This window comes from Daphnia pulex, chromosome 1, assembly GCF_021134715.1.
Source record: "Daphnia pulex isolate KAP4 chromosome 1, ASM2113471v1".
NCBI lineage: Eukaryota > Metazoa > Arthropoda > Branchiopoda > Diplostraca > Daphniidae > Daphnia > Daphnia pulex.
In genome coordinates, this window is record NC_060017.1 from 5,716,634 (window position 1) to 5,740,528 (window position 23,895).

Below are 23,895 nucleotides of genomic sequence, written 5' to 3' on the forward strand. Positions count from 1 at the left end.
TGACGTTGTTTCTTGCTGTCACTCACCTGCCGTCAGAATGTGGAAGACGCACGGCTCGTTTTGACTGCCGGCCGCGTTCGTGGCGAAGCAGAGGAGCGTGCCGTAGTCGAGCGAAGCCAGCGGTTTGTAGGTGAGTATACTGGCCCCTGATGGGCTGCTGTTGTTGTAGCGACTGCGGGGGACTTCGATGGTTTCTGCCGAATTGTTGAAGAACCATTTGTAGCCGAGTTCCGTGCTCGGATTGGCTTCCACTTGGCAGACGATTTCAACGTTCTCGGCCCGAGACACGCCGAAGTAGCGCGTCAATCCCGGCTTGCACACAGGCGCATCTGCTCGTTAATTAAACGTCGTCGTTAACATCTCATATGTATTTTTCTTTTAAAGTCGAAAAAAACTTACACTTGACGTCGAGGAAAATGCTCTGACTCTCCGCCTGGCCCTCGACGTTGGATGCGTGACACGAAATGTTTCCAGCCATGGAGCGGCCGACATTCTGCAAGACGAGACTTTGATTGGTAATGATGACATTGGCCGATGTGTTGTGGACTAGTTTGATGCCCTGCGAGTCAAAAGAAAAACGAGAGAAATGAGGAAACGAGGTATAAGGAGAGAGAGAGAGAGAAAGTCTTTTGAATGTACATCTCTCCTCCATTCGATGCGGTTGGCAGGCGGGCGGGCATCTACGTGACAGTCGAAGTAGACGTCATCACCGGCTTTGATTCCCTCGGCATTCAATGATCGTCCCATGGCTAGGCTCACGTTGGGTGGATCTGTAATCGAATCACACACAGACACACACATCCTGCGGATCAGTCCCCCGTTCTATGTATCAGCTGCAATGCAGCCGCCAAAAAAAAGGGACCAAAAATCACAACAACAAAACTACACACACACAAGTCAACCAACAACAACCAAAAAGGAAAGTAGCCGATGGAAAATAACAACAAAATAACGTGGAGGAAAATCAATGATCTTTGCTCGTAGATTGACTTTGTTCTTCTTTATAACACAAATACAGCAGCAGCTCCGCCGCTCAAGTTTCTGACTGCGCCTTCCAAGCCCAAAGTTGGCCGACTTTCTCTCGTCAGCATCGCGACGACTATCAACTTCTTTTCCCAGCTCGAAACAATTCCCATAGTCCGCGTTGAGCTTTTCAAAGCGAACCCCGTCGCTACTTTTTTCTTCCGCCCTTTTCCATCGACTCGGTGCCTTTTGTACGACGTGGCAGGCAGGAGATATAAACGTCGGGCACGCAACAACGTAGCAACGATAAACCCGACACAAAAAAGAATAACGAGAATTTAAATAAGAAAAAAAAAAGAAGAAGGAGGGAAAAGAACTTCAAAGGGAAAACGAAGATGACACAGGCTCGGATCCTGGGGGAATGTCCCGAGCTCCTAAAATTGCCCTTGCTGCACCGCCCCCCCCCTCGACGCCATGCCATTCTCCACATTTCCTTCCTCTTTTTCCTCCTACGACCGGAATTCGCCCGTAGTGCCCTACAAGCTGATGGCTATATAACGTATACGATCTAGTAATATTGCATATACATACATATGTTCACCTTATCTACCCGACTGCTGTATAAAACATAAAGACGAGCACGAATTTGCCTTTTTCCTTTCTCGACTTGCGCCAAAATTTGAGTATCTCTCGATGCTCGGTCTAGAACATTGTCGTACACTCTCGACGAAGAGCCGGCAGTAGACTTTGACAAAGAGTTGAAGAAGCCAGGAACTGGATGGATTAAACGAGAGATGCGACTGAGGCGTATGCTCCAACAATAGGAACAATGGTAATACATATGTAAGTAGGTAGATATGGATCGATGGTCCTGCGGTTTGGAGGTATAATAATAACGATCATAAAAACTTAATCAGATTTTTTTTTTCTTTTTTCGGTGGAATGTATAAGGAAAAAGTTGCCGAATGACGAAACGAAAACTAGCTGTCAGTATTCAATCGGTTATTCATGACTTTTTGGGGGTTGACTTTGTCCGTTGTATTCTTCTCCTTCAGAGAAGAGAAATCGTTAGATTTGAAACTTGGAAACCGCAGAGAGAAAATAAGAGCACCTATAAAATGTATGTCGGCTGTATATTTAATAATGGAATAGGAAATCTATCGGTGTAAACTTGTACCAAAGTTCACAGGGATGGATTCCTGGATCAATTCCAAGGAGGTACCCAAAGATGAACAGTGAAACCGAATTTCTCTTCTCCGGGAAGTTAATGAGCGAAAGAGAGAGCGAATGGAATTCGAGACGGTTTGAATTCTCTGTCGATTGTCGAAAAATATTAATACGGAAAATGTTACGTCTCATGTTGAAATGGATTGCAGGTATTAGTGAGACAAAGTTATCAAATGATGATGATGATGACTGAACTTTCTGAAAGAGGCGGCTGCACTATTACAAAAAGGAGAGGCCTGGCAAATACTCGTCGAGGCTCGTCATTAACGTGCCTCGTTCTATAGACTCTTGAAGCTATTTCTAGGAAATAATTCGTGGAAATGTAATCATTTGAAAGTGAGTTGCTTGGTTGCTGTGCCGTGTTGTCGACATCATTCTTCTTTTCCTTATTTTTTATCCCTAGCTTGCTTTCGTTTCCACGTACTTCATAAAGTTCCGAGCCCAGTGTCAGAGGGTCGCCCAAGATTGAAAATTTTCCCCCGTGAATCGCAATAATTCGAAAACTTTTGCTCGCTGTCTGCAGCCCGTCTGCTGCTAGTGAATGGATATTATTATGAGATAAATGCACGAAATAGATAGAAACGATGTGTGTGTGTGTGGGAGGTGACTCTATAGCTCGGGATATATAGCTTCAAGCCGAGATTGGAAATGATCGATGAAGCTCGACATCTTGCACAAGAGCCAAAGTATTTCAATCAAAGTTCCTGGGGTTCCGTGTTCATTCTTTCTTCTCAACTTTTTCCTTTTTTCTTTTTCTTTCTCTTCCGGTGCATTCAAAAGGAACGGGACGATCAGCGAATATATGAGGGAAAAGGGTGGAAGGGTGGAAAAAGCTGAGAGAAACGACAAAGAAGAAAGAACAGGGACTAGGCAACCGGAACTTTAGACTGAACACGGCAGTAGTACATAGTCTGTAGTCGCTTTAAAAAAAAACCCAGAGCGATTCAATTTGATGTATTCACGTGCGGAGAAAGAATATAAAATTCTCCATCGCATTTATTTAGGCGAGAGGAGACGCGTCTTATGCGAAAATCAGACGTGTCGTTATTTCGTCGTCGTTTTCTCCTTTTTCTTTTGTGCGTGTTCCGTCGAGGATACGCGCCGCGACCACTCTACGTCACCCGCCCCCATTGTGTTGCTACGCGTGTTGGATGTTATTTGAATGCGCCGCTTCGCCCAGCTCTCTCTCTCTCTCCTTTTTCTTTCATCTCGCCCGTTACAGACGCGGAGAGGGGAAAAATTAATAATAAAAAAATCTCAAAATAAAACATGAAAACAATTCTCTTAAATAGAAACGCGCCCGACAAGAAGTTTCTTTTTAAAAATCGTCGAGATCCGTTCGAGAGCCTCTTTTGAGCGAATCGTCGAGATGTTTTTTTTTTTTCCACCCCAGAAACATAAAATCTACTCGAGACGCTGTCCTACACAATGTCGGCGGCGCACGCATTTCCGTGACAATAGCATACACATCGTTTTTGGGAGACAAAACAATTCTGAGAGATGTTCTGGTACCTGACATCGTTACATCAGACAAGTTGAGTAGGGGAAAACAAGAGTGGAAACACGGGAACATCTTGTTCCCTCCCATGACAAATGAAGTAAATCCGGCTGCCCGGCGGCACAACAATACAACAACCGCTAGTAGCCGAGCGCTATATAATAGAAATAAAAGTGCTGCCAATACAAGCTCAATGGAGAAAGAGCATGGGTGGCAGGAGCCAAAATAAAAGAATCAGGGATTGGATTACCTTCTAGCGACTATAGCGACGAACGAAAATACAAAACAAACAAACAACAATCAAACAGAAAAAAAAGGGCAAATTGACTTACAGCTTAAATTGACGTTCCAGGTGTCCTCCATGACGGTAGAATCCAAGTAAGGGTTGACGGCACGGCATGTGATCCGGCTGTTCATCTCTGTCTTGTCCAGTGAAAGGTCCAATACGCTAACGGCCACGCTCCCGTTGATCGATAGGGTCTGCCAAGTAATAACCGAGGAATAACAAAAAGAATAGGCAGTCAAGTCAAACTGCGAAAAGCGTCGGGCTATTTCTTTTTGTATTTTAGCAACAAAATCCCGCAGACAAGAGTCGATCGATTCGTCTTCGTTCGGGACAAATTGCCGTGTCATTTACTGTCAAAAGGAGGCGAACGATGAAGATGGAGCAGACGTCCTGATGGTTACCTGGTTGTGAGCAGAAGGATCCAATAGCACGTCGTTTCTCCACCACGTAATTTTGGGGATGGGTCGGGAACCGGAGACGTGACATGGCAAGGAAAATGGTTTCCCCACTGCTGGATTCCGCTCTCCGACCACTATAGACACCGACAGCGGTGGAACTGTTCAATTTCAATAAGAACGAATGACGTCAGTAATAATTAGCCAACAAAAATCGATTCCTACGTGAATATATACACTTTCGCATCTACCAACGTCACGACCGAGGTTTGAAATCAAGATGAATGACGGCTAAAGCTATTGTAGGACAAATGATCGGGCTGTATTTATCTTATAGTGCGCTCTACGAAGAGGAGCGACAGAAAAGTCCCGAAAGGCACCAGGAAAAAGCATTGGCATTGCCTGGAATACTAAGAAAACATTGCCGACAGACTACAAGAGAAGGGGGAGAGCATTATCCGCTCGGCCGAGTGCAAACTGAGTCAACCACGGCGAATGTTGCCAGTAAAACCGAATCGTCCGTGTCTCGTCTGAAAACAAAAAAGAGAACGACGGCGAGCGACGCTGGCGAGTTTTCGATTAATATTGTTGCCGTCTTCACTTGTTTGCCCAGTCGATGGCTGGGTCATCTCGTCCGCGTGATTCGATTGGCGCGGTTGCGTTCACACATCACCCATCAACCTTAACCCATCCCTGGCAATGGCCACCGTTTCGTTCCTAGCCGGCCAACAGAACCGTAAGGCTCTGCCCGCCACAAACGCACGGAGACTGGACTTCGACGTAATAATCTAACAGGAACCCAAGGAAGGGCAATGAATGCGTCATTCTTTTTCTCCCCTAAGAGATTGTTTCAGGAATGCCCGGGTGCAGTCGCCCTTATTCATTTTGGTGTAAGAGGTTCAGAGAGAGACTTACGTTCCATATCGACGTCAAAGGATTGTTCTAGCGGCCGGCCCCGCTCCGAATTGGACGCCGAGCAGCTCAACGTCATGGGCCAATCAGAGCGCTTAAGCGGGGGAAGAAGAAGAGTGCTGCGAATTTTGTCCGGTTCACTAGTTTCCATCTGGCCAGTCACCGTGACGCGATTGCGGCGCCAAGTAATGACTGGAATGGGCAAGCCTGAAGGAGAGAAAAAAGAAAATGAATCCACCGATTATTTTAAAAGAAATGAATCAAATCGTGCGACATCTATTACAAAAATTGAGCGGTAGGAATTCGGTTACATAACAACAGAACTACAGTTGCATAAATGGAACTTGAAAGTTCAATCGATTCCTTTCCAATGAATTCATTAGGAAATTGTTCGTGGAAGTGTCAGCAGTCCTTTTTCCCCAATGCTAACAGCCAATCAAAACAGTCGAGGTGAGAAGGACACATCACGGAATTGATGAATTTACGCATCCGCAGCACGGAAGAAGACCCGATATTTTTCGGTGCGCTGCACGCCAATCTCTCTCTAAGCTTATTTGATCCAAACTGTATCCACTAATTGATTGATGGATGAAAAAAACCCTGGCGTGGATGAGTGGAAAGGCCTTGATCGGGCGCCAAACCAAATTGATGCCAACTTCTCACGGGTACATTCTCCGCTCACTTCGTCAACAAATAAGTAAATGAAATATGAGCATTCATCCAAAAAGCAATAGGGGAAAACAAGTATTTACAGAAGATGAAAGACGAATGAGGAAAACTAACCAAGCGCACCGGCCAACCGTTCGGATGTGAAGAGAATCACAAAATAGAGTACGCACATAACACGTTAGCCTCTGTAAATTTACACAGTGCACACATATTGGACTCATTCCTTGATCATTCGATAGACCTGAAGATCTGTCAAATCGATTTTTTTCGACATCCCAAATTGCGTTGAGATCGATCAATAATGTTCGATGATTTCAGCAATTAAGTAACATCTAAGCTAATTCTGGAATTTCAGATAAAGTTTTTAGATTGAACACGCAAAAGTACGATAACGATCGTCTTCCAGAGTGGGCGTTGCCTTACTTTTTTTTCCCCCAGTTTTAGCGTAATACATGTTCGTTCTTTTTGAATGCATGTCACAGCTGGAAGAACTTGAAACTTGTTTATACCCTGTGTAGACTAGTATAGTATATACTCTGCATTCGTATTTATTACATAAATTTGGCAAAGAAAAAAAGAAAACTCCAATCGCAGCAGGGGCAGCAGCCGTTGTTCTTCGTTCTACGTGTTCGAGATTTAAATTTGCCACTCGGTCGAGCTCAAAGTCCTGATGCAGCAGGGGCTATATATGCAGACTTTCGCTGGCAGTTGCAGTCTGCAGTTCTTTTTTTTTTTTCTCTCTCGCTTCCCCTAGGCGACCATATACACACTTGGTGGCATGTTGATAACATTTTCCCAATTCTTCTTCTTTTTCATTCTCTTTCCTCCAGCGATTTTTTTTATTTTTCATTTTCTTGTTTCGAAATTAGGAAATTTTATCTGCCCTACTGCTTTCTTTTTCATCACTTAAGAACCTCATCAAGGCGAATAACGGGAGGTGGGAACTGGGAGCTAGGCGGCAGTTCAAAGTTCTTGATTGAAATTCAGCGGCCTGTGTGTTCATTGAAAGACGTGACGAAAACCCGCTTCACTTCACTCCTTCTTTTCGGCTCTAGGCGGGCGTAGGAAGGAACCCCTTCGCCTCTTGAGAGATCCCTTTGATGGACCACTCACATAATATCCACCGGTCCATTCAGAAATGCTTTATTCAATTCTCCTCGCTCCGATACATCTAAGATGATTAGACGAATGCTATACCGCTTGATTTTGATGATACCTCTGATGATTACGCGCGAGCAATCAAGATTGTCATCAATACTGGAAATGGGTGGAAGGAACACGATGATGATAGAAAAAAAAAAGAGGAAAAAAGCGACCGAGTTCTTTTATTCTCACCTCCTTCGACGGTGCAAGTGAACTTGGGGCGGTCGCCGATCCGGAAGGGCCCCACCACTGTAGAGACGCGTTGCTGCCCAAACTCTGCAGTGACAGTCAACGATTTGGGCGGTTCTGAAATAAAAAAAAGAAAGGGGAACAAAAAATGATGATTAATTGCAATAATGGAATACGATTCGGTGCTGGGCACGTTCCCGTAAAAATGCCCTTCAACACAAAGTTCGAATCGGTTCGAATCGTATTGATGTTCATTATCTTGCGCTATTGGAGCTGAATGCCCACTTCCTTAATAGCCAGAGCTTCGGAAAAAAAAAAGAGAAAAAGCTACATCAGCTAGCATGAAAGAGCTTTCATGTTTTTGAAAACTTGTTAGCTGCTGGACGCCAACGTCCGCGGGGAGCGTAAAAGAACACGAGACTAGTTCATCACCACGGCTGAAAATTTGCTGGTGAGGTTGTGCGTTACACAACGCCGGAAAAACTTACAAGACTAGTGGGTGCCAAACATTTACAAGATCAGCCACTACATGGCAACCACTACATGGCAACCATCTTTGCAATCAAAAGTGTTCACGCCCAAAAAGGCTCAACCTTTCAAACATCGTATTTCGTTTTGCTTCGTAAGTGGGGGGGGGGGGGGGGGGGGGGGGGGGGCACGCGGAACACACAGCTCTGCAATGAGATTCCAATGTAACGTATTAACATTTATTTACATTCTAAAATGTCCAAACTGCTGACGCATGTTTTATCAATGGATGTTATTTTTTTGTGTGCGTCTGTGTGCGAGATATATTTTGTCCTCAAAGGGACGGACAAACTACATTTCTTTCAATGGCGTCGTTACGGGACCCGGCGATTTTTTTCCTTCTTCCTTCCGAACAAAAACGAACCAATGACAAAACTGAAGAGACGGCAGAAACCCAATTTCAATCAGTTTTTTTTTCCTTCCTTCCCCTTGGCCTCCTCTAACGAATTAGGCCCCCGCTTGTGACGCTTGCTAATCAAATTGATGCTAGTGCTTCTGTCGACGACACAGACCCGCCATCCATTCGGACTGATGGAAGCGCATCAATAAAATCTAAATCAGACAGACAGCCAGAATCCCACTTCATTTCTATTCCTACGTCAGTTCCTATTATTCCCGACGGAATTCCATCTTATTTCTTCTTCTTCCTTTCTCTTTTATTTTTTGAATAGGTTTTTTTTTTCTTCTAACGTCAACGAATTTTTTCCCTCCTCTTAAATGCGGTGATGACATTCCCCCTCCCTCCATACGGCACGAATGTTTACAGAGTGTTGCAACAAACGAAAATAAACGAGTGAGCTCGAGAGTGGGCGAGATATTATGTTGCAGAGAATGGACGTGATTAAACCCGCTATATGGTCTCTAAAGTATACCCGATACACTGGGACGCCGACTCGCCAACTCGGTGAAGCGCTTACATTTCCATCACGAGTCCGGCACATGTTACTAAAAGCCCCGCATTATCAGAAAAGGGGTTTTATGCACTATATATGTAGCTTATATACGTATGTATACGTATACGCTAGACAGACGATCCGGCGAAAACCGACGGATCTGCTAGACGTCAAAGGTTCAGTCTGGAAGCCGTGGAAGTTGAGCGATGAAACAGCCAAGCCAATCCGTATATGTTTAATGACCTTTTTTGTTTCACGTTTTTTTTTCTTCCTGCCCTGCTTTCTGTTACGGTGCAAAACTCTCCAGCCGAGCCCAGCGGTAATATCCGGATTGTATACAAGCAAGGGACGCGCTAAATAGGATATAGACTATCCTCTGTTGGTAGAGGCTGGCACAGCCAGCCCTTACATAAGCAGACAGAAAATGAGAAAGGCATTGATTCAGCCATCAGGGGGATTTGAATGGATTTCGGCGCTGGCTGTGAATCTCGACGTTTCCGCAGTCCGAGAGGAGCGAGACGTCATAATCCTTTGGAGCGCTTTCTAGGAGCGCGCGCTGGATAAACTAAGGGCGAACGATATATCGGTACATGTACAAATTCTCCCTTTCGCTCCGAGCTCTGAAAGCAAATGAGAAGAAATAGGTTCACGTGACCGTTCATTCATCGTCAATTTCGTTCCGGATTCCACCCCTTGGCCTCAATGTATAAAATGGCCGGCACCCCCTCCCACCCTCCGCCGGATGTATGCAGTTCATGAGAAAAGAAGATCAAGCTGTCGGCAACAACCGATTGTGGAACGAAATGGGATTTGGTTGTTAGTTGGAAATGATATAGACCCGTCGCCTCCCGATGCATCTGTTTCAAACGACTTATATTTTTTTGTTTTCTTTTTCTTTTAGTTTCTGACCTACGCCCAAATATATATACATCCGCGCTTCCCCATAGAGCCGTTCGTTCCTCCTGAACATATAACCTAGTGGCTAATGCAAAGACCCCGGCCGGATCTCGACATCTATTGCAATAGAGCCGACGACTGCCGACGCAACTGGGTGATGAACGAGAAGCCAAGCGAAGGGAAAAAGGGATGGCGCGGGTGACGCAGCAGCAGCAGCAGCAGCCGGGGGATGGACGAATCCTTTCCGTCTGTGGCATGGTGAACGCACAAGTGCCCAATTTACGATAATGCCGTCGACGGTTCAGACTGCTTGGAACCAGGAAAAGAAATCAAACTAACGAGATACTCCAATCAGCACCAAACTCGGCGAGTCGCCACTCAAAAGGTTTCCGCCCATATCCTCTCCCGTCGCCCGACTACGGCACACATCAATACGCGCGCACTAATGTCAAGTTGAGAGACTAAAACAACATTTAAATGTATGGCATCCCATCCGCCGGATGGTTTAATGACGCGACGCGAGTTTATCAGCATCAAGTCAGCTCCAGTTATAGCCGAGAGATATATGGACAAGACAAAGAATGAATGTCGGAGGCTACTCTCTATACCAGTTCTCTATACATGGCACCCGGACGTGATTTACTGGCCGCCAAATTCGGCGGGCGGCTCGTTTGAACCCCCTCAACTCCAGTACACACACATACATCAACGACAACAACAACAACAGCCCTCCCCGCAGAATCGGGCATAATGGCTCAAATCGGAATCCAAGGATACAATAGGATTTCCCCTTTTTTGTTTCATCGACGATGATTTGACTGTAGTATTTCCCGCTCCCAAAAGTTAAACAGAAATTAGAATGGACTCACCAATGACTGTCAGATTGATGCGGGAGTTGCGTGATTTGGCTTCGCGAAAGTCGACTCGACACCGGTAGACGGACTGGTCGGTTAAACTGATGTTGCCGATGGCCAGGATGGACGGCTCGCTCACGCGTCCCCGGAAGGTGGCCCTTTTCTTCAGGATGTCCTCGTCGAACCAGACACCAGCTTGTGATAACGCAACTTCTCGAGCATCCGCACTGCAGTACGCGTAACATCATATGTCACACGTATACGGGAAGAAGAAGAAGAAAAATACAAATAAAGTTAGCGAAAAGAATGTCAACTTCCATCAGGAGACAATCTCGTATATAATATAGCATGAGATGTGAACAACAAAGCTGGACTGGCTGCGCCTGCTAGCTTCAAAGAGGGATTGCTCTCCGCCAGATTGTAGAAACCATTCTCGGAAACGCCAAAGGGAAGGGGGAAAAAATGCCTGACTTGATTTTATTTATTTCAAGTTGAATTGACTTTTATTCTTTAGGGGGACAAGGAGACACACTCAGAGCCCGGCTTTGAAAAGCCTTTATGCCGTTAAAGTCGCATGCCCATTTCAATACCGACGGCTTAGTGTGTATCACTCCTGTCACAATCGTTTGCCTTAACAATTCAGCTGAGCTTTCGCCTCAAAATCATGGAGCCATATCACAGGCACGGCAAAAAGAACCAAGAGAATGGCGGGGCAAATGAAAAATTGACGAGCGAATCTATTTGAGTATTTTCGCACGGCAATGCGGATTGTCGGGTGTTCGCGGGAATTTCCCCACACAGACGAATTACGGCTAACGAAGGTTCACTAAGGACTAGACAGGCGAAACAACTTTATAAATTGATTTTCCAAGAGCAATCCAATGTTTCAGAAATCAGGGCATATCGTGAAGTGCTCATAAATACAATATGACCAGGTTGCAGAGTACACTTTCCATTGAAATCTATTAATTTGTCCGGCTGTCTGCGTACGGTACGTTAAGTTCAAACTGATTTCGTCTTCAACTTTTCTTACTAATTGATACGTAAGAAAGGCAACTTAGACTATGTACCCTACACCCTCTAGGAGAAGAATTAAACATTTAAAAGAGATTCTTCTTGAGCGGTGCGAGTATCTGCTACTCAGAATAAGCGTCCGGTGATTAAGATGATTCGTCGCCCATATATATTGAAAATTGATTCCGGCTTCTAATCAGCTCTGTAAGTCGTCTTTAGTTTTGGTCGTTTTCTTAACTATTATGACTCTCCTTCGTTATGTAATCTTTCCTTCCGAAGGTAATAATAAGGTATAAGAGATATAAAAAAAAAAAAGAAAAGAGGCCCAGAGAAATGGTCGTCAGATGACCGCAAAGGGCTAAGCCAGACCCTCAACCACAGGAAATTCCCATCAACATCATTGTCTAGTCCATCAAACTACGCTCAGTGCTACAGCTACTACCTCTTATTATCAAAGAAATTAAACTTTTATCTCTAGAGCACAAGTCGATCAAAGATTCAAGTCAATACTGATGGCAATGTAATAGAGCTTTGCTTGCGGACGTGACACAATCGAGTCAGCAGACGGCAATTGTCGATTGTAGGAGTCGTAGCCCGAAAGGAAGGAACGGGAAATCTTTATTCTCTTCTTTAGTTTCTATCTGCTTTTGTCTCTTTGGTCGCTTTCATTTCTGCCAGAGCTAAACGGAGCTTGAAAGAGAGAAGCCACTCTTTTCCGTAGCAAAAAAAAAAAAAAAAAAAAAAAGAAACAAGAAAAAGAAGAAAAATTCGTCGTCGTTACTTGACGGTCGGAAAGACAGAGAGAGATAAAGAAAAGAGGCAACATGGAAAAGACGCAAAGAGATCAGAGAAGACATATGTATAAATAGAATCAAGAGACCAAAAAGAAGATAGATAAAAAGATGTATCTAGTGAGGGAACCGCTCCCGATGTGTCAACTGATATACAGACAAGTCCGGGTCTCGTCAAAAAAAAAAAAAGAAAGAAAAGAAGAAGAAATGTTATCTAATGGGAAACTGCGGATTGGACGTCGTCTTTGTTGCTGCAACTCGGTGCAACTCCAGCGACATACAATGTGGATTACCCCAGTAGCCTATTTATAGCCCCCATATAGAGTCAAAACATCCGAACCGCGATCCTGATGCTGCACAAAATCATATCAAAGTGTCTTTTGTAGGATCCTTTACCACCCACGTCTTGCATAGATTCCGATTTGCTCTTCCAGGTGGACGGAGTAAATCCAAACAGATGTTTTTTTCTAAGCAATTCAAAGAATCGCTTGGCAAAGAAAATCCGATTTTGACATAATTCTGTTGTCACAGATACTGAAGTAAATAAATGCAAATAACACAGCCGGGATTCACAACGGTGCGAGAAACTGGGCTGGCGGAACTGCGCGAAACAGAGACGGGGCTTTTTTCCTCGTCGATCGATCAAACTGTTTCCCTGCATCTACACCACCACAGGGGAGCGGAAACTCGAGCAGGTTGTTGCAGACAACAGCCGCACCGAGCGCTCACTCCGCGGAATTGTTACCTATATATCTAAGGATTATACCGGTCGTCGTCCGAGAGAGAAGATGAAAACCAACGAGAACATCAATCAAAACGTTTCCTCTTTTTTCCCATTGATGAAGCGAAAGTCCATCGCCTTTATCCGGGATTTTGTTGTATCCGCCGAATAGCTATATGAAACAAACTTAACCCGATGACTCTTTGACATGAAATCCTCGATAAAAATCGATCCTCGCACAAAGGGATCTATATACCGTACTTTCAAAATAATCACGAGTATGTAGGGGAGCAAAAAGAGCTACGGTACAAAAAAGAAAAAAAAGATCAAGGGGGATTCAATCCCCCATTGCCAACTTACGACATCAAAATCAAGAGGGAACGGAAAATAGAAGCACCATCCCTCTCAGTACATTGTACGAAAAATTCCCCCTATTTCCTGCCGAATTTCTTTTTCTGACCAGTCTGTAACGCTGTGACCCAATTGTCGCAATTTTCATTGTTTGGCGTCAAACACACTGAATGAATTAAGCGTCTTATGCATTTCCAACTTGCAGACTCTGACTTCCCTTCAAATCTATTTAGTCGCATAAAAACAATCAGCGCTAAACAAATATACGCCGGAATGAGTGGAAGCTAGCTAGGGTACGAGCGATTTTCAGACAAGAAGATGAAAATCATCCAAGCGAGAAAGGTCAGACAATCAATTGCGCACAAGCTTGACCCATGCGTCACTTTTGCCAATTTGTCGTCGAGTGCAGTTGCAACAACAACAACAACCAGCATAAGGTTCTCTAGCAAAACTAGTAGTGTATAATATTCCTGGTAGCCCTCCACTCTTTTCTGCTACTCTTCATTAATTGGCTTGGCTAACAATGTTAAATACGAGTGCAGTGGAGCAGCTCTCTGGTCACTACATGCGTGATGGGTGACAAAAAAGAAGAGACTGAAGAGTTCTTTTAAGAGTTGTTTCTCTACCAACTCAAAGATATGTTTCCTTTCTTCTTCTCTATGAGGGTTAGAACCTCCCAATTAAGGAAACGGCACCACTCAAACTTTGACGCTGATTAAAGTTGATATTTTTACTTGGGGGTCGAGACGATTCAACTCGCCGCCTGCACTTTTCATCCTCGCCAAAAGAAAAAAAAGAATCATGGGGAGTTGATGGTGTATAGACACCAGCAAGTTTGAATTTCGCCAAGCCGCGTCAATTCGTGTAACATTTGAATCGATATGAAGGCGCTGTTGCGACTTTCTCATCTCGTCTCCAGCCAATACTTTTATTATCATCCGGAGCGGAACATTCTGCCATACCTTATCGCGACATCATTATAAAAGCCCGTATGTGTATAATATAAACTCATCGTCATGACAATCCGTTTAAATTGAATCTTTTCCACACGTAAAGGCCTGTCTAGACTATACAGCGAACTTCGAGATGGCGCGGGTGTTGAACGACAATTCCTTTTATCGATTGAGGTGAACAAATAGTTCTTATTATGGGCCGGGTAACCACGATCAGCATCCTTCGAGAGTAATGAACCTACATGAACTGTCGGTTACGTAATTCACTTTCCGTCTTTCTTTTTTCTTCTCTCCTTCGATCGTCATCACCAAACGATCAAGGGTTTCTTAATCGAGTAGAGCGAGAATTGACAAGGGGAAAGCCAACACAGCAAGAAAACGCATCTTGGGAATTGAGAGAAAAAAAATGGGAAGTAAATAACGAACCAAAAGGGGGGAAAAAAGGAGATTGCTATGTTCTGGAAATACTTGGGGGTTCTTTTTGGACGCGGGCAAGACGGAAAAAATGTCTGACATGAGAAAAAGATGACGGCCGAGGGAAGAAAAGAAACAATAAAAACGAAAAGGCAGCAAATGTGTAAGAAAACAATTAGAAGAAAAAAGCAAACACAGAGTCGAATGCAACGTAATATTTCGCCCATTAATTAATCTCGTTAATCGGACTAGTAATACTTGATTCATTAATAGAGACTATTTCTTTGTTCATAAGACCAAAACGACACAAGACTAAGTGTTGATTCCAATGTGATTGCAGAAGCTTAATCAAGATTAAATCAATATATTATTCGTGGGTTTTACAGTTTGTGACAAATAGCGACCTAAATATACCCTCAACAACTTATTCCCGCTAGGTTGATTGGTTATTTTTAGGCCAAGCAAATGAAATCTTTTCCTTTGAACGTATTTTGTACATTGTCGATTTGGTTACAAATCAATAAACAGAGTTGAATTACTCCTACGCCTTCCTACAGCTCAGCGATAATACGCCGACATCGAACTGCACTTTTCCTCGCTAATGCTGGACTCCCTTATTTTCTTTCCTCCTACCTACAGCCTCTGATTTATTGATTGCTAGTAAGACTTGCGTCTGCTACGAAGTAGGTCTCTACCTTGCACACCATTAGCATCTACGACGACGTTCTTCAGGGATAACTCGGTAACGAAAAGCAGAAAGGCTGGACTAGTTTTATTTTTTCAATTCGATTGAACTCGATGCTTATGGTGGAGGACGTGGGCTTGAGCATGCACTTACGCATTTCTTTTTTATTTCAAAAAAGAAATTTAAAAAAATATACGGAGAATATGCAAAGGTTTTAAATAAATGCTGAATCGTTTTGGAAATCCTTCCTGTTGGTCTCAATCATTCAGAGGGGCTTTGAAGAAATATTGAAAAGATCAAGTATACAACCATAGGAAAAGGAAATGATTGCTGGGACCTCAATTTAATCGTTTCATAGTTCACATTTTCCGGGAATTTTGGAGGAGATGGACACCAAATCTTGAATAAGAGTTCAAGGCAAGCCGTCTCTAATAATAGGAGTTCCATGTCAAAGCCGGAAGAAAACAACAAGCCCTTCGAAACAGCTCCACAAAAAGATGATTGTAATTTGTAACTTGGCAAAGGACGAAGTCCCTCGAGATGAACGTACCGCGTCATCAACAAGATGTAATCGGTGACGTACAGGACGTAGAAGAGTTGAGCAAGGATTTCCCTCTCCCCAAAAGCGCAAAGACCTTCCAGACACATCAGGGAAGCACAATTGGACAATTCTATCCGTCCCTGTGACTGACACCGTCATTAGCTAGTATCAGATTCCTGATAGCAGAAGAGATTGTCACCCTCGATAATTGAACTGCGTAGACGACCGTTTAGGCTATTAACATTTCCTGTGCTATCACGAACGCGCTTTTCTTTTTTCTTCCCTCAAGAGTGCAAACTGCAGCAGACACTCTTTCAGACCGGCTCACAAAGCCCCACGGGTTCGAGTATAATCAAAAGCCTGTTACACGTCCAATGATATTCTCAGCTTCTCTCCTTCTTTCCACCCTAAACGACCGTGGGACTTGATCTTTCGTCGACGTTGACAATGGCGAAGAAATGGGATGAACGCAGAAGACCTATAAAGGGCGCCTTGGAAAAAAAAAAAAGGGCCGCGGCAAAAAGTGAGATTGAGTGCGTAATATCTCAATGGCCGACCGAGTCAAGTCTCGCCATTTACCACAAGAACAAATTCCCACGAGAGACAACGGGGAAACAAAGAATAAGAGAAGGAGCCTGACGAAAGCAACATTAATGATCCATCCAAATCTGGGCAAGTTAAACTGGTTGGACATTTCTGGGCCTTGGTGAAAACGGAAGAGAAATCGAGCCGATGAATAAGACAAAAGACGAAATGAACAGTCTTAGAAAAAGAAAAAGAGGGGGATGAAACAACCAAACATTGCAGCGTGAAATGAAATGTCCTAACTCATTTTCTTAGTCTTTTACTGGCGTCATAGCAGACAGTATAAAAATGAGAACTTTTTAGGATAAGAATAAGGCAAAGTAGACTGGAGTAAGAAGAATATGATAAAAGGAAATCGAGACTGTCAACCGAAAGCTTTCACTCATGTACTCGTTCCATTATGTACTTTTCTCTCGTTTGACGATCCATCTCGGAGTCTTTACACAATGAAAACGGAATCTCAAAACCGCCCTCAGTCATGCGTATATAGACACAAAAGAGTGTATGTGCAAGAGGAGCAATGAACTGTGCAGAAACATGTTCAAAAGAAGCGGAATATAGACTATACACCACAACCCCGGCTCACTTCCGCCAGCCTATACATCCGGCCAAGGCCGAGAACATTGAGGGTAATGGACCTCTTCAATTTTTGGGTAGACGTCGAATCATGTTGTCATGATTTTTATGTTGTCGATACAAGAACCATAACATAGCGCCAGCAGATGTATTTACTAAATTGCGTCCTTCTCTGAAATTGATTTCCAAGTGGGCGTCTAAGGAAATGTCCACGATGACCTACATGGCTACATTTATTGTTTGCTTGTTTTTTTCGTTTTATTTTTCCTCTTTTGCATTCATTTCTCTCCGCTGATCATATTGTCTTTTTTTTTTTTTACTTAATACATTGAATCATTTCAGTGCGCGTCGTCTGCGTCAGTATGCGCCAGTCCAAATGTTTCCTATAGTAGTTTCCTACGTTTGACTTCAAGACATTTCTGTTGTCAGACTCGGCCTTAACAGTTTCCCGTCAAGAGTTTTACGCTAGTCACAAAAAAAAAACGTCAAAGCAACGACAGGCCTTTTATGTCGCTATATATTTGATTCCAAGAGTGAACCGAGCGCAAAAAAAAAATATAAATAAATAAATAAAAATAATAAAAAACAAAAAACAAAAAAACAGTCAAAACAAAGTCAAGCCTTAATTGCCAGTTGGAAATAAGGGTTGACAATGCGAAGTTGGTGACTCAAACCCCCGCCAAATTTGAAATTAAAAAAATAAAAATAAAGTAAATTATTCAAATGAAAAACTACTCGTGGCTTCCAGGATCTGAAACGTAATTGCAACAGGACTGGCTGCACTTGAAATGTTTAAGGGCCACGAATGGTGAGAACGCAAGTAGGACGGTTACTAGGAGACGGTAACGTGCGGTCGAGTGACAATTAACGGAGAAAAATGCGGGGGAACTTCTTGCACTGTGTAACACGCAGAGCAGTCAAATTTGTCGGGACTTATCGACAAACAGCAAACATCCGAGTCGCTCAGTAGATCACTCTTGATCACAAGTGAATTTGACATGTCAGTCACTACTCGCCAAACCAACAGTTCACTTTGAAACACTATCTTCGAGCCAGCTCATAGCAACATACAGCACTAGCATGTCCAGTGCTTCAAGTGGCACTCGAATACAAACTAGAACGTGATTAATTGATGGACCAACCTGAAAATGGGTGTCCCGACATTTTCTCGGAACCAGAGAACCAAGATGACCTCGTCGTGCCGGTCAGGAGGAGCCGTGTCACAGGGCAGCTCTGCCGTACTGTTGGCTAGCACGACCAGATTCCGCAGAGGAACATCTGCAAAAAGAAAGAAAGAAGAATGTAGAGTCAATTGAATAATGTAGTGTTTCGCTCAATATTCCACTCAGGCGCACGCCTGTCCAGCAATCGTTCAATGAGTGTCACATTAGCGGCCGACATCCGCAATGTCCTCCTCATCTCCCTCTTAGGAGTCAGAGAGGGTAAACAGGATCGTTCGGAGAATGAGGGACGTAAGAGTGGCTCACTCCTTTTTTTTTCGCAACAAAATCAAACAAACGAAGAAAAAAAAAACGGGCATTCAAGATGGGAAAGTGGCGAGGATTATGCCAAAGAAAAACAAGCCAACAATTATCGCTTCTTTACAAAGAATGTTTTCTCTGCTGGCTCTGATCCTTCGCCCAAGACGAAGAAATTTTTCCCTTTTTCACCATTTTCTTCTTCTTCTTTCTCTTCTCCTATTTCTCTGTCTGCGATAGTGACAGCTGCCACACGACACAAAAGGGCTGACGCCAGGCTTTCACGCTCCTCTGTCAGAGGGCACCCTTGTCGTCCCTTCTCTTTAATCGAATCTGCATGCACAACATGTCAAAGCGGCATGCGAGAAACTCAAAACTAGACTGACTCGGTTGTACTTGCCTTACCACTATTGCCAACTCGCAAAAAAGGATGGAAGCATCCGACATCCATCCCACACTCACTCTTTGGAAATGATGGTCCAATTTACTCTTCCCATGTTGAAAAAGGGAGCCTTTGCATTCTACTGTTCTACGATTCCTCGAGGAGCGGCGGCGGCGCTTTTATTAACATACATCAAAAGTGTAGACTGTCGTATATTATTTGGAAGCACATCATCCAGAAAAGTTGAAGCCGTCTCATCCTCCTTTAGGCTGGACGCGTTGCCTATTAGAAACCTAATATCGCAAACCTTCGGCATCTTTGGATTAATCCGTACGATGAGAAAGAGAAAGACGCACAGCACAAAACGTTGGAAAACTGCAAATAAGATTGCAGAGAGTAACTCTCTCATCGCGCTGCACTGCGGCCTAGCGATAGACAACGCAGAGACTGGGCCAAAAGTCAAAAAGTGCAAGCGATCCTAGAGCCTATAAGCTGATGGAAGCCATCCGACTGTCTTTATCGATCGGTCAGTCAACTCGGCGGGCTGCGGGAATGCAGAAAGAAAATCAGAAACGTGGCTCTCGAACAAGACTTCCTTTTCTATTCAATGATAGCGTCTTGGGACAATGAACGCTGATTGTGGATTGCGTCTTTTATTGACTTACTGCCCATTATTGCCTTATTTTGACTTATTGACAGAGATGCTACACACTTCTATGTTTTTAATTTCCACGCTTGAACAATACAAGTATTGTCCGATATTTAATTGCAGCGAAATTAAATAACTGTCAGCAACTTTTGATTAGAAAGTTTTAAAATTAGGAAGAGACTCATTTTTTACTAAGCTTACGTACATCCAGTCTAGTGCAAAACAAACAGCGAGAGAGACCAACGTATTCTCCAAATAGATCTTGGGGAATAGATAATGGCCGTTCTAAATCGAACTAATTTAATTCGGACCGTAAAAATTTGCCATTGCGATATTGCATTCATCTATAATATACGCATTCTATAGTTACTTAATAACCTACATAGTTTGCATACATCCTCGATAAACAATCAAACTCATCTTAACACAAGTCAGTTTTTAACACGACACTTCTATTCGTTGGTAAAAGCGAGACTGGTGTTCGAAATGAAGCGTTTTGTTGTTAGTTAATAGATCAGCCTAGGTACGGAAACACATTAAATCATATTTGATTTTGAAGAAAAATGCATCGTGAATCGGACTGAAAACACTCGTAATGAGAAACTTCAAATTATTTTCACCAGGTAGAAATTGTGTTTCATTATTGACAGATTCCCAAAAAGTGAAAAGTTGTCCGTCCCCACGGATCCAAGCTATACATATTGGACAGAAGGGAGAGTGGAAAACACGCCTTTCCTAAATTTAGTTAGCCGTATATAGTTGCTGTCACCAAAAATAAAATAACTTGTTTGAGAAAAAGAAAACAAAAGTTTGTCGCATTCACCCAGGAAATGCACCACGCATTACCCTTTCTATTTTCCTTATGTTACTTCACACACACAAACGACAAAACTTTCCCGTTTGTTATTTCCTCTATTTTTAACCGGCGACTAAAACAAAAAACAAACAAGACGATTGCGACAGAGGATTACTCAATTCTCTCTAACAGCAGTATTTTGAATCCCATTTCAATTTGGCACATTTTGTTGAAAGCCCGTCTTACCTCCCGTTTACCTAACAGCAACAATAGCACTACTTTTAAGTGGCAACCTGTTCAGCCCAATAGAATTCCATACAGGCAGCGCAAAGAGGAAAATACCGATATGGTCCAAGGAAAATAGATTGGCTTGTGGAGCTATTTTAGCGTTATCAACTCAATTTTGACGTCCTGTCATGAGCCGCGACAGCAAACCCTTTCAATCCCATTTACAATACAAGGACATTACGGGATAAATCGAACTTAAAAAGGTGTGTGGGAGAGCAGATTATGCAAGCGTAGAGAATAGTGTCGCATGTTATAAGCTAACTGTGTTGATGGTGCATTCAATGTAATTGTTTCAAGGCAACTTTTGAATCTCAGACGTCAGAGAATCTCTCAACGACTTAGTTTAAACGAAAGAGACCGTTTGTTCTCGCGTAGCTCCCTCAGTGATCACTCACTTATCGAACTCCTATATTTTTTCTTGTATTATCTTTTTAGAAGCAAAGTTTGTGCTCTTAAGAGCTTTTCTCGTGCGATGAATTAAGCGAAAACTGTACCGTGTACCGCGCATCAAATCTTCTCAATGAGTGCTCTTAGTTGAGACGCGGTTGGAAATTAATTACGAAACTCTTCCATCTCTCTGTCAGGGCGAGACGGGATTAATAAAACAGACAATAACACTCAGACTTTCCAGAAATGTAGCGCAAATTAAAAAAAAAAAAAAAAACAAACAAAAAAAAACAACAACAACAACAAAAAAAAAAGGCAAATGAACAAGTGATACCCATACTCGCAATAAGAATTTGGTTTAAGAATAAAGTAGGAGAGATTAGGAAGTTTGCAATCTTTCGGATGTGTAGAGTGCTTTACTTCGCAACTTGAAAACGAAAGATGATGAGGGGTCGACTAATCAAACACGAACGCGTTTTCGCTCACGTCTTTGGCCGGCGTTAACATTGTATCGACTGTGCAGGAGCCACTTTGCTGCTAGAATGCCTCATTATGCCTCCTTTGAATCGTTAATCCGGTTCATTGCTCTATACTGTTAATAGATAGACATTCTCGCACGTTCCCCTGCAGACTTGAGTTATGCGTTTCCTGTTAGTACTTGCACCTTCTTGGTGCCTCGAAATAGCTCTGCTACAACAAACTGAGACAAATTGCAAGGTCCACTAATTTGTTAGTGTTCTAGAAATTAGCATAAAGCACGGTCAATTAAAATTTACAGCACACTGGACGCTAGAGCTTTGCTGGGTTGACTCACACCCATCTTTCGAGCATTATCTTCATCGTAGTTCTAAGGGCCCGTCATTATCTTCATCGACTCGAGCCAAGTGCAATAGGAAAAGGAAAATAAGTAAGAGAAAAAGTAGAGTAGCAATCAAGTCATCGTTACACTACTTCGCCCGTTTGAAGGAAGAACATTCTCCACAGACGAATATAATATAATGATAAAGCTCTTAATTACACCAATTACGATGTGACCAAAGAAGATTCAGAGTTTGTACCGTAGCCTCGCTTTTTCTTCTCAGTGTTAAATAAATTTGGCTACTCTCTTGAAATTAATTCGCAACAAGAAAAGAAGACAAATCCGCCAAGAATCGATTCAACATGAGCGCCATCACAAGTGGTACACTGGTACACACACCGAGTCTTCATTAATCACGATTTTTTTTCGTCTTTTGGTGTTGAAGACGTGGATGGGGCGGGGTATGAGAGGAATAAAACCTCCCGTGTTAGTGACGCTTGTGAGCTCAAAACGTACAAGAAAAAGAACTCGACCGTAATGTTCGTTTATATTTCTCCTCCAATGGTCTTATATTTAATGCTTTGCATATTCAGACAGACCAATGATTAGATGAGCATATTCAGACCAGACCTGCTGGTGAGCTCGTCTTCTAAGAAATTTTCCGCTCGTGTCGTTTAAAGAAAAATAAGATCCGCAATTTTACAATTCTTTGGCGATCAAATCAATCGTAAAAATGCAACGATCGCCTCATTCTGTTTCAGTCGAAGATTCTCGTTCATGTAATATGCTGGACTAGCTGTAGAATATATAACTTGTGGATGTGGTGCATTGTTGCACTAATCAATGAACCACAAAGGCAAAAGCACATATCTTTCGTATATGTTAAAGCTTTCACTTAAAAAATCAGAAACAAGTACAACCCCTATGGCAGCTAGCATATAGTGATAAAAGCTAACCACTTATTTTCCGATAAAAGCACGCCAGCTATGGAGAAAATGGCAGGCAGGGGGTCGAATGTGTACATGGGGCAGTGGAAAAATACCAAAGTGATTGATGACGATGATGACACAACGGATGTGACCCTTATCGTGCTAGATGGTTCCACTTAGGCCAGCCAATCAACAATTTCATTTCCTCCGCCATTTTCAGAACGACTGAAGCCCTATCGCCAATATTCCTTTCTCATTTGCAGCCACGATTCAGTTCTATCTCTCGCTGTTAAAGAAAGAAAATACATCACACTCTACCGGTACCATTCATTCATTCGTTTGAAAAAATCCGTATCGCTCCTGTTATTTACGTACTCAAAATAGAATCAAAAGGAATCAGAGGAGAAACGACAGAGGGAAATCGGTAGAATACATTTTTTCTTTGCTGTGGACTGGCTATGTCGACGGTAACACTTTTCAAAGATCAAATGCTGTAACGATCGCTATTAAGATTCAACAATAGAAAAGCAGGGGGAATTTTTATCTCTCTCGCTCAACATAACATTCAGGTTTGCACAGTCGACCGGTCAGTTGGCATTACATGCACGATCCCACATTCTCAATCTCCAAAAGCGTCTTGAGATTACAAAGGGCCACCTGAGAAGACAGCATATCAAATCTCACATTCCCACTATTCAAGGTCCAAATAGGATGTCATTAAAATTCTCGGGCTACTGGGTCGCTTTCGTATCAGAATATGACAAATCCTTCTCATCTGTCATGTTCTTCCCTTAATCTCTGAATCTCTGACTGATGCAAGAGCCTGTGCGCTATACACACATCCAAGATCACCGTATTTGAGAAGGCCCAGTTTTCGAGTATCGGCTCTGTTTACTCAGAGCCTATCCTACACGTCAGGACTAAATTATATCGTGATTCATTCTTGAACTAGTGTAAAATATTTTGTATGTCTCCATGACACACCATCGCAGTCCAGCAACCAGCGATCAATAAAACACAGCTCACGGCGGAGCACAGAGAGAGAGAGAGAATGTGAAATGCGGATGTTGTGCTATACGGGAAGGGCCATCTGGTTACTTAA

General features: G+C 43.0%; 1 protein-coding gene across 6 annotated transcripts in view; it reads right to left on the minus strand.

The window, feature by feature from the left end:
- Nucleotides 1–23,895, minus strand: part of LOC124190454 (nephrin-like) — a 60,625-nt gene that overhangs the window by 3,009 nt on the left and 33,721 nt on the right. For all 6 annotated transcript variants that reach the window (XM_046583116.1, XM_046583099.1, XM_046583094.1 and 3 more), the window contains 9 exons: nucleotides 18,228–18,363; nucleotides 10,470–10,681; nucleotides 7,286–7,399; nucleotides 5,285–5,488; nucleotides 4,376–4,530; nucleotides 4,021–4,168; nucleotides 640–770; nucleotides 400–559; nucleotides 27–329 (listed from right to left, as the gene is read on the minus strand). In XM_046583116.1, coding sequence (XP_046439072.1) covers nucleotides 27–329; nucleotides 400–559; nucleotides 640–770; nucleotides 4,021–4,168; nucleotides 4,376–4,530; nucleotides 5,285–5,488; nucleotides 7,286–7,399; nucleotides 10,470–10,681; nucleotides 18,228–18,363 — 1,563 coding nt within the window. The remainder of the gene's footprint in view (nucleotides 1–26; nucleotides 330–399; nucleotides 560–639; nucleotides 771–4,020; nucleotides 4,169–4,375; nucleotides 4,531–5,284; nucleotides 5,489–7,285; nucleotides 7,400–10,469; nucleotides 10,682–18,227; nucleotides 18,364–23,895) is intronic.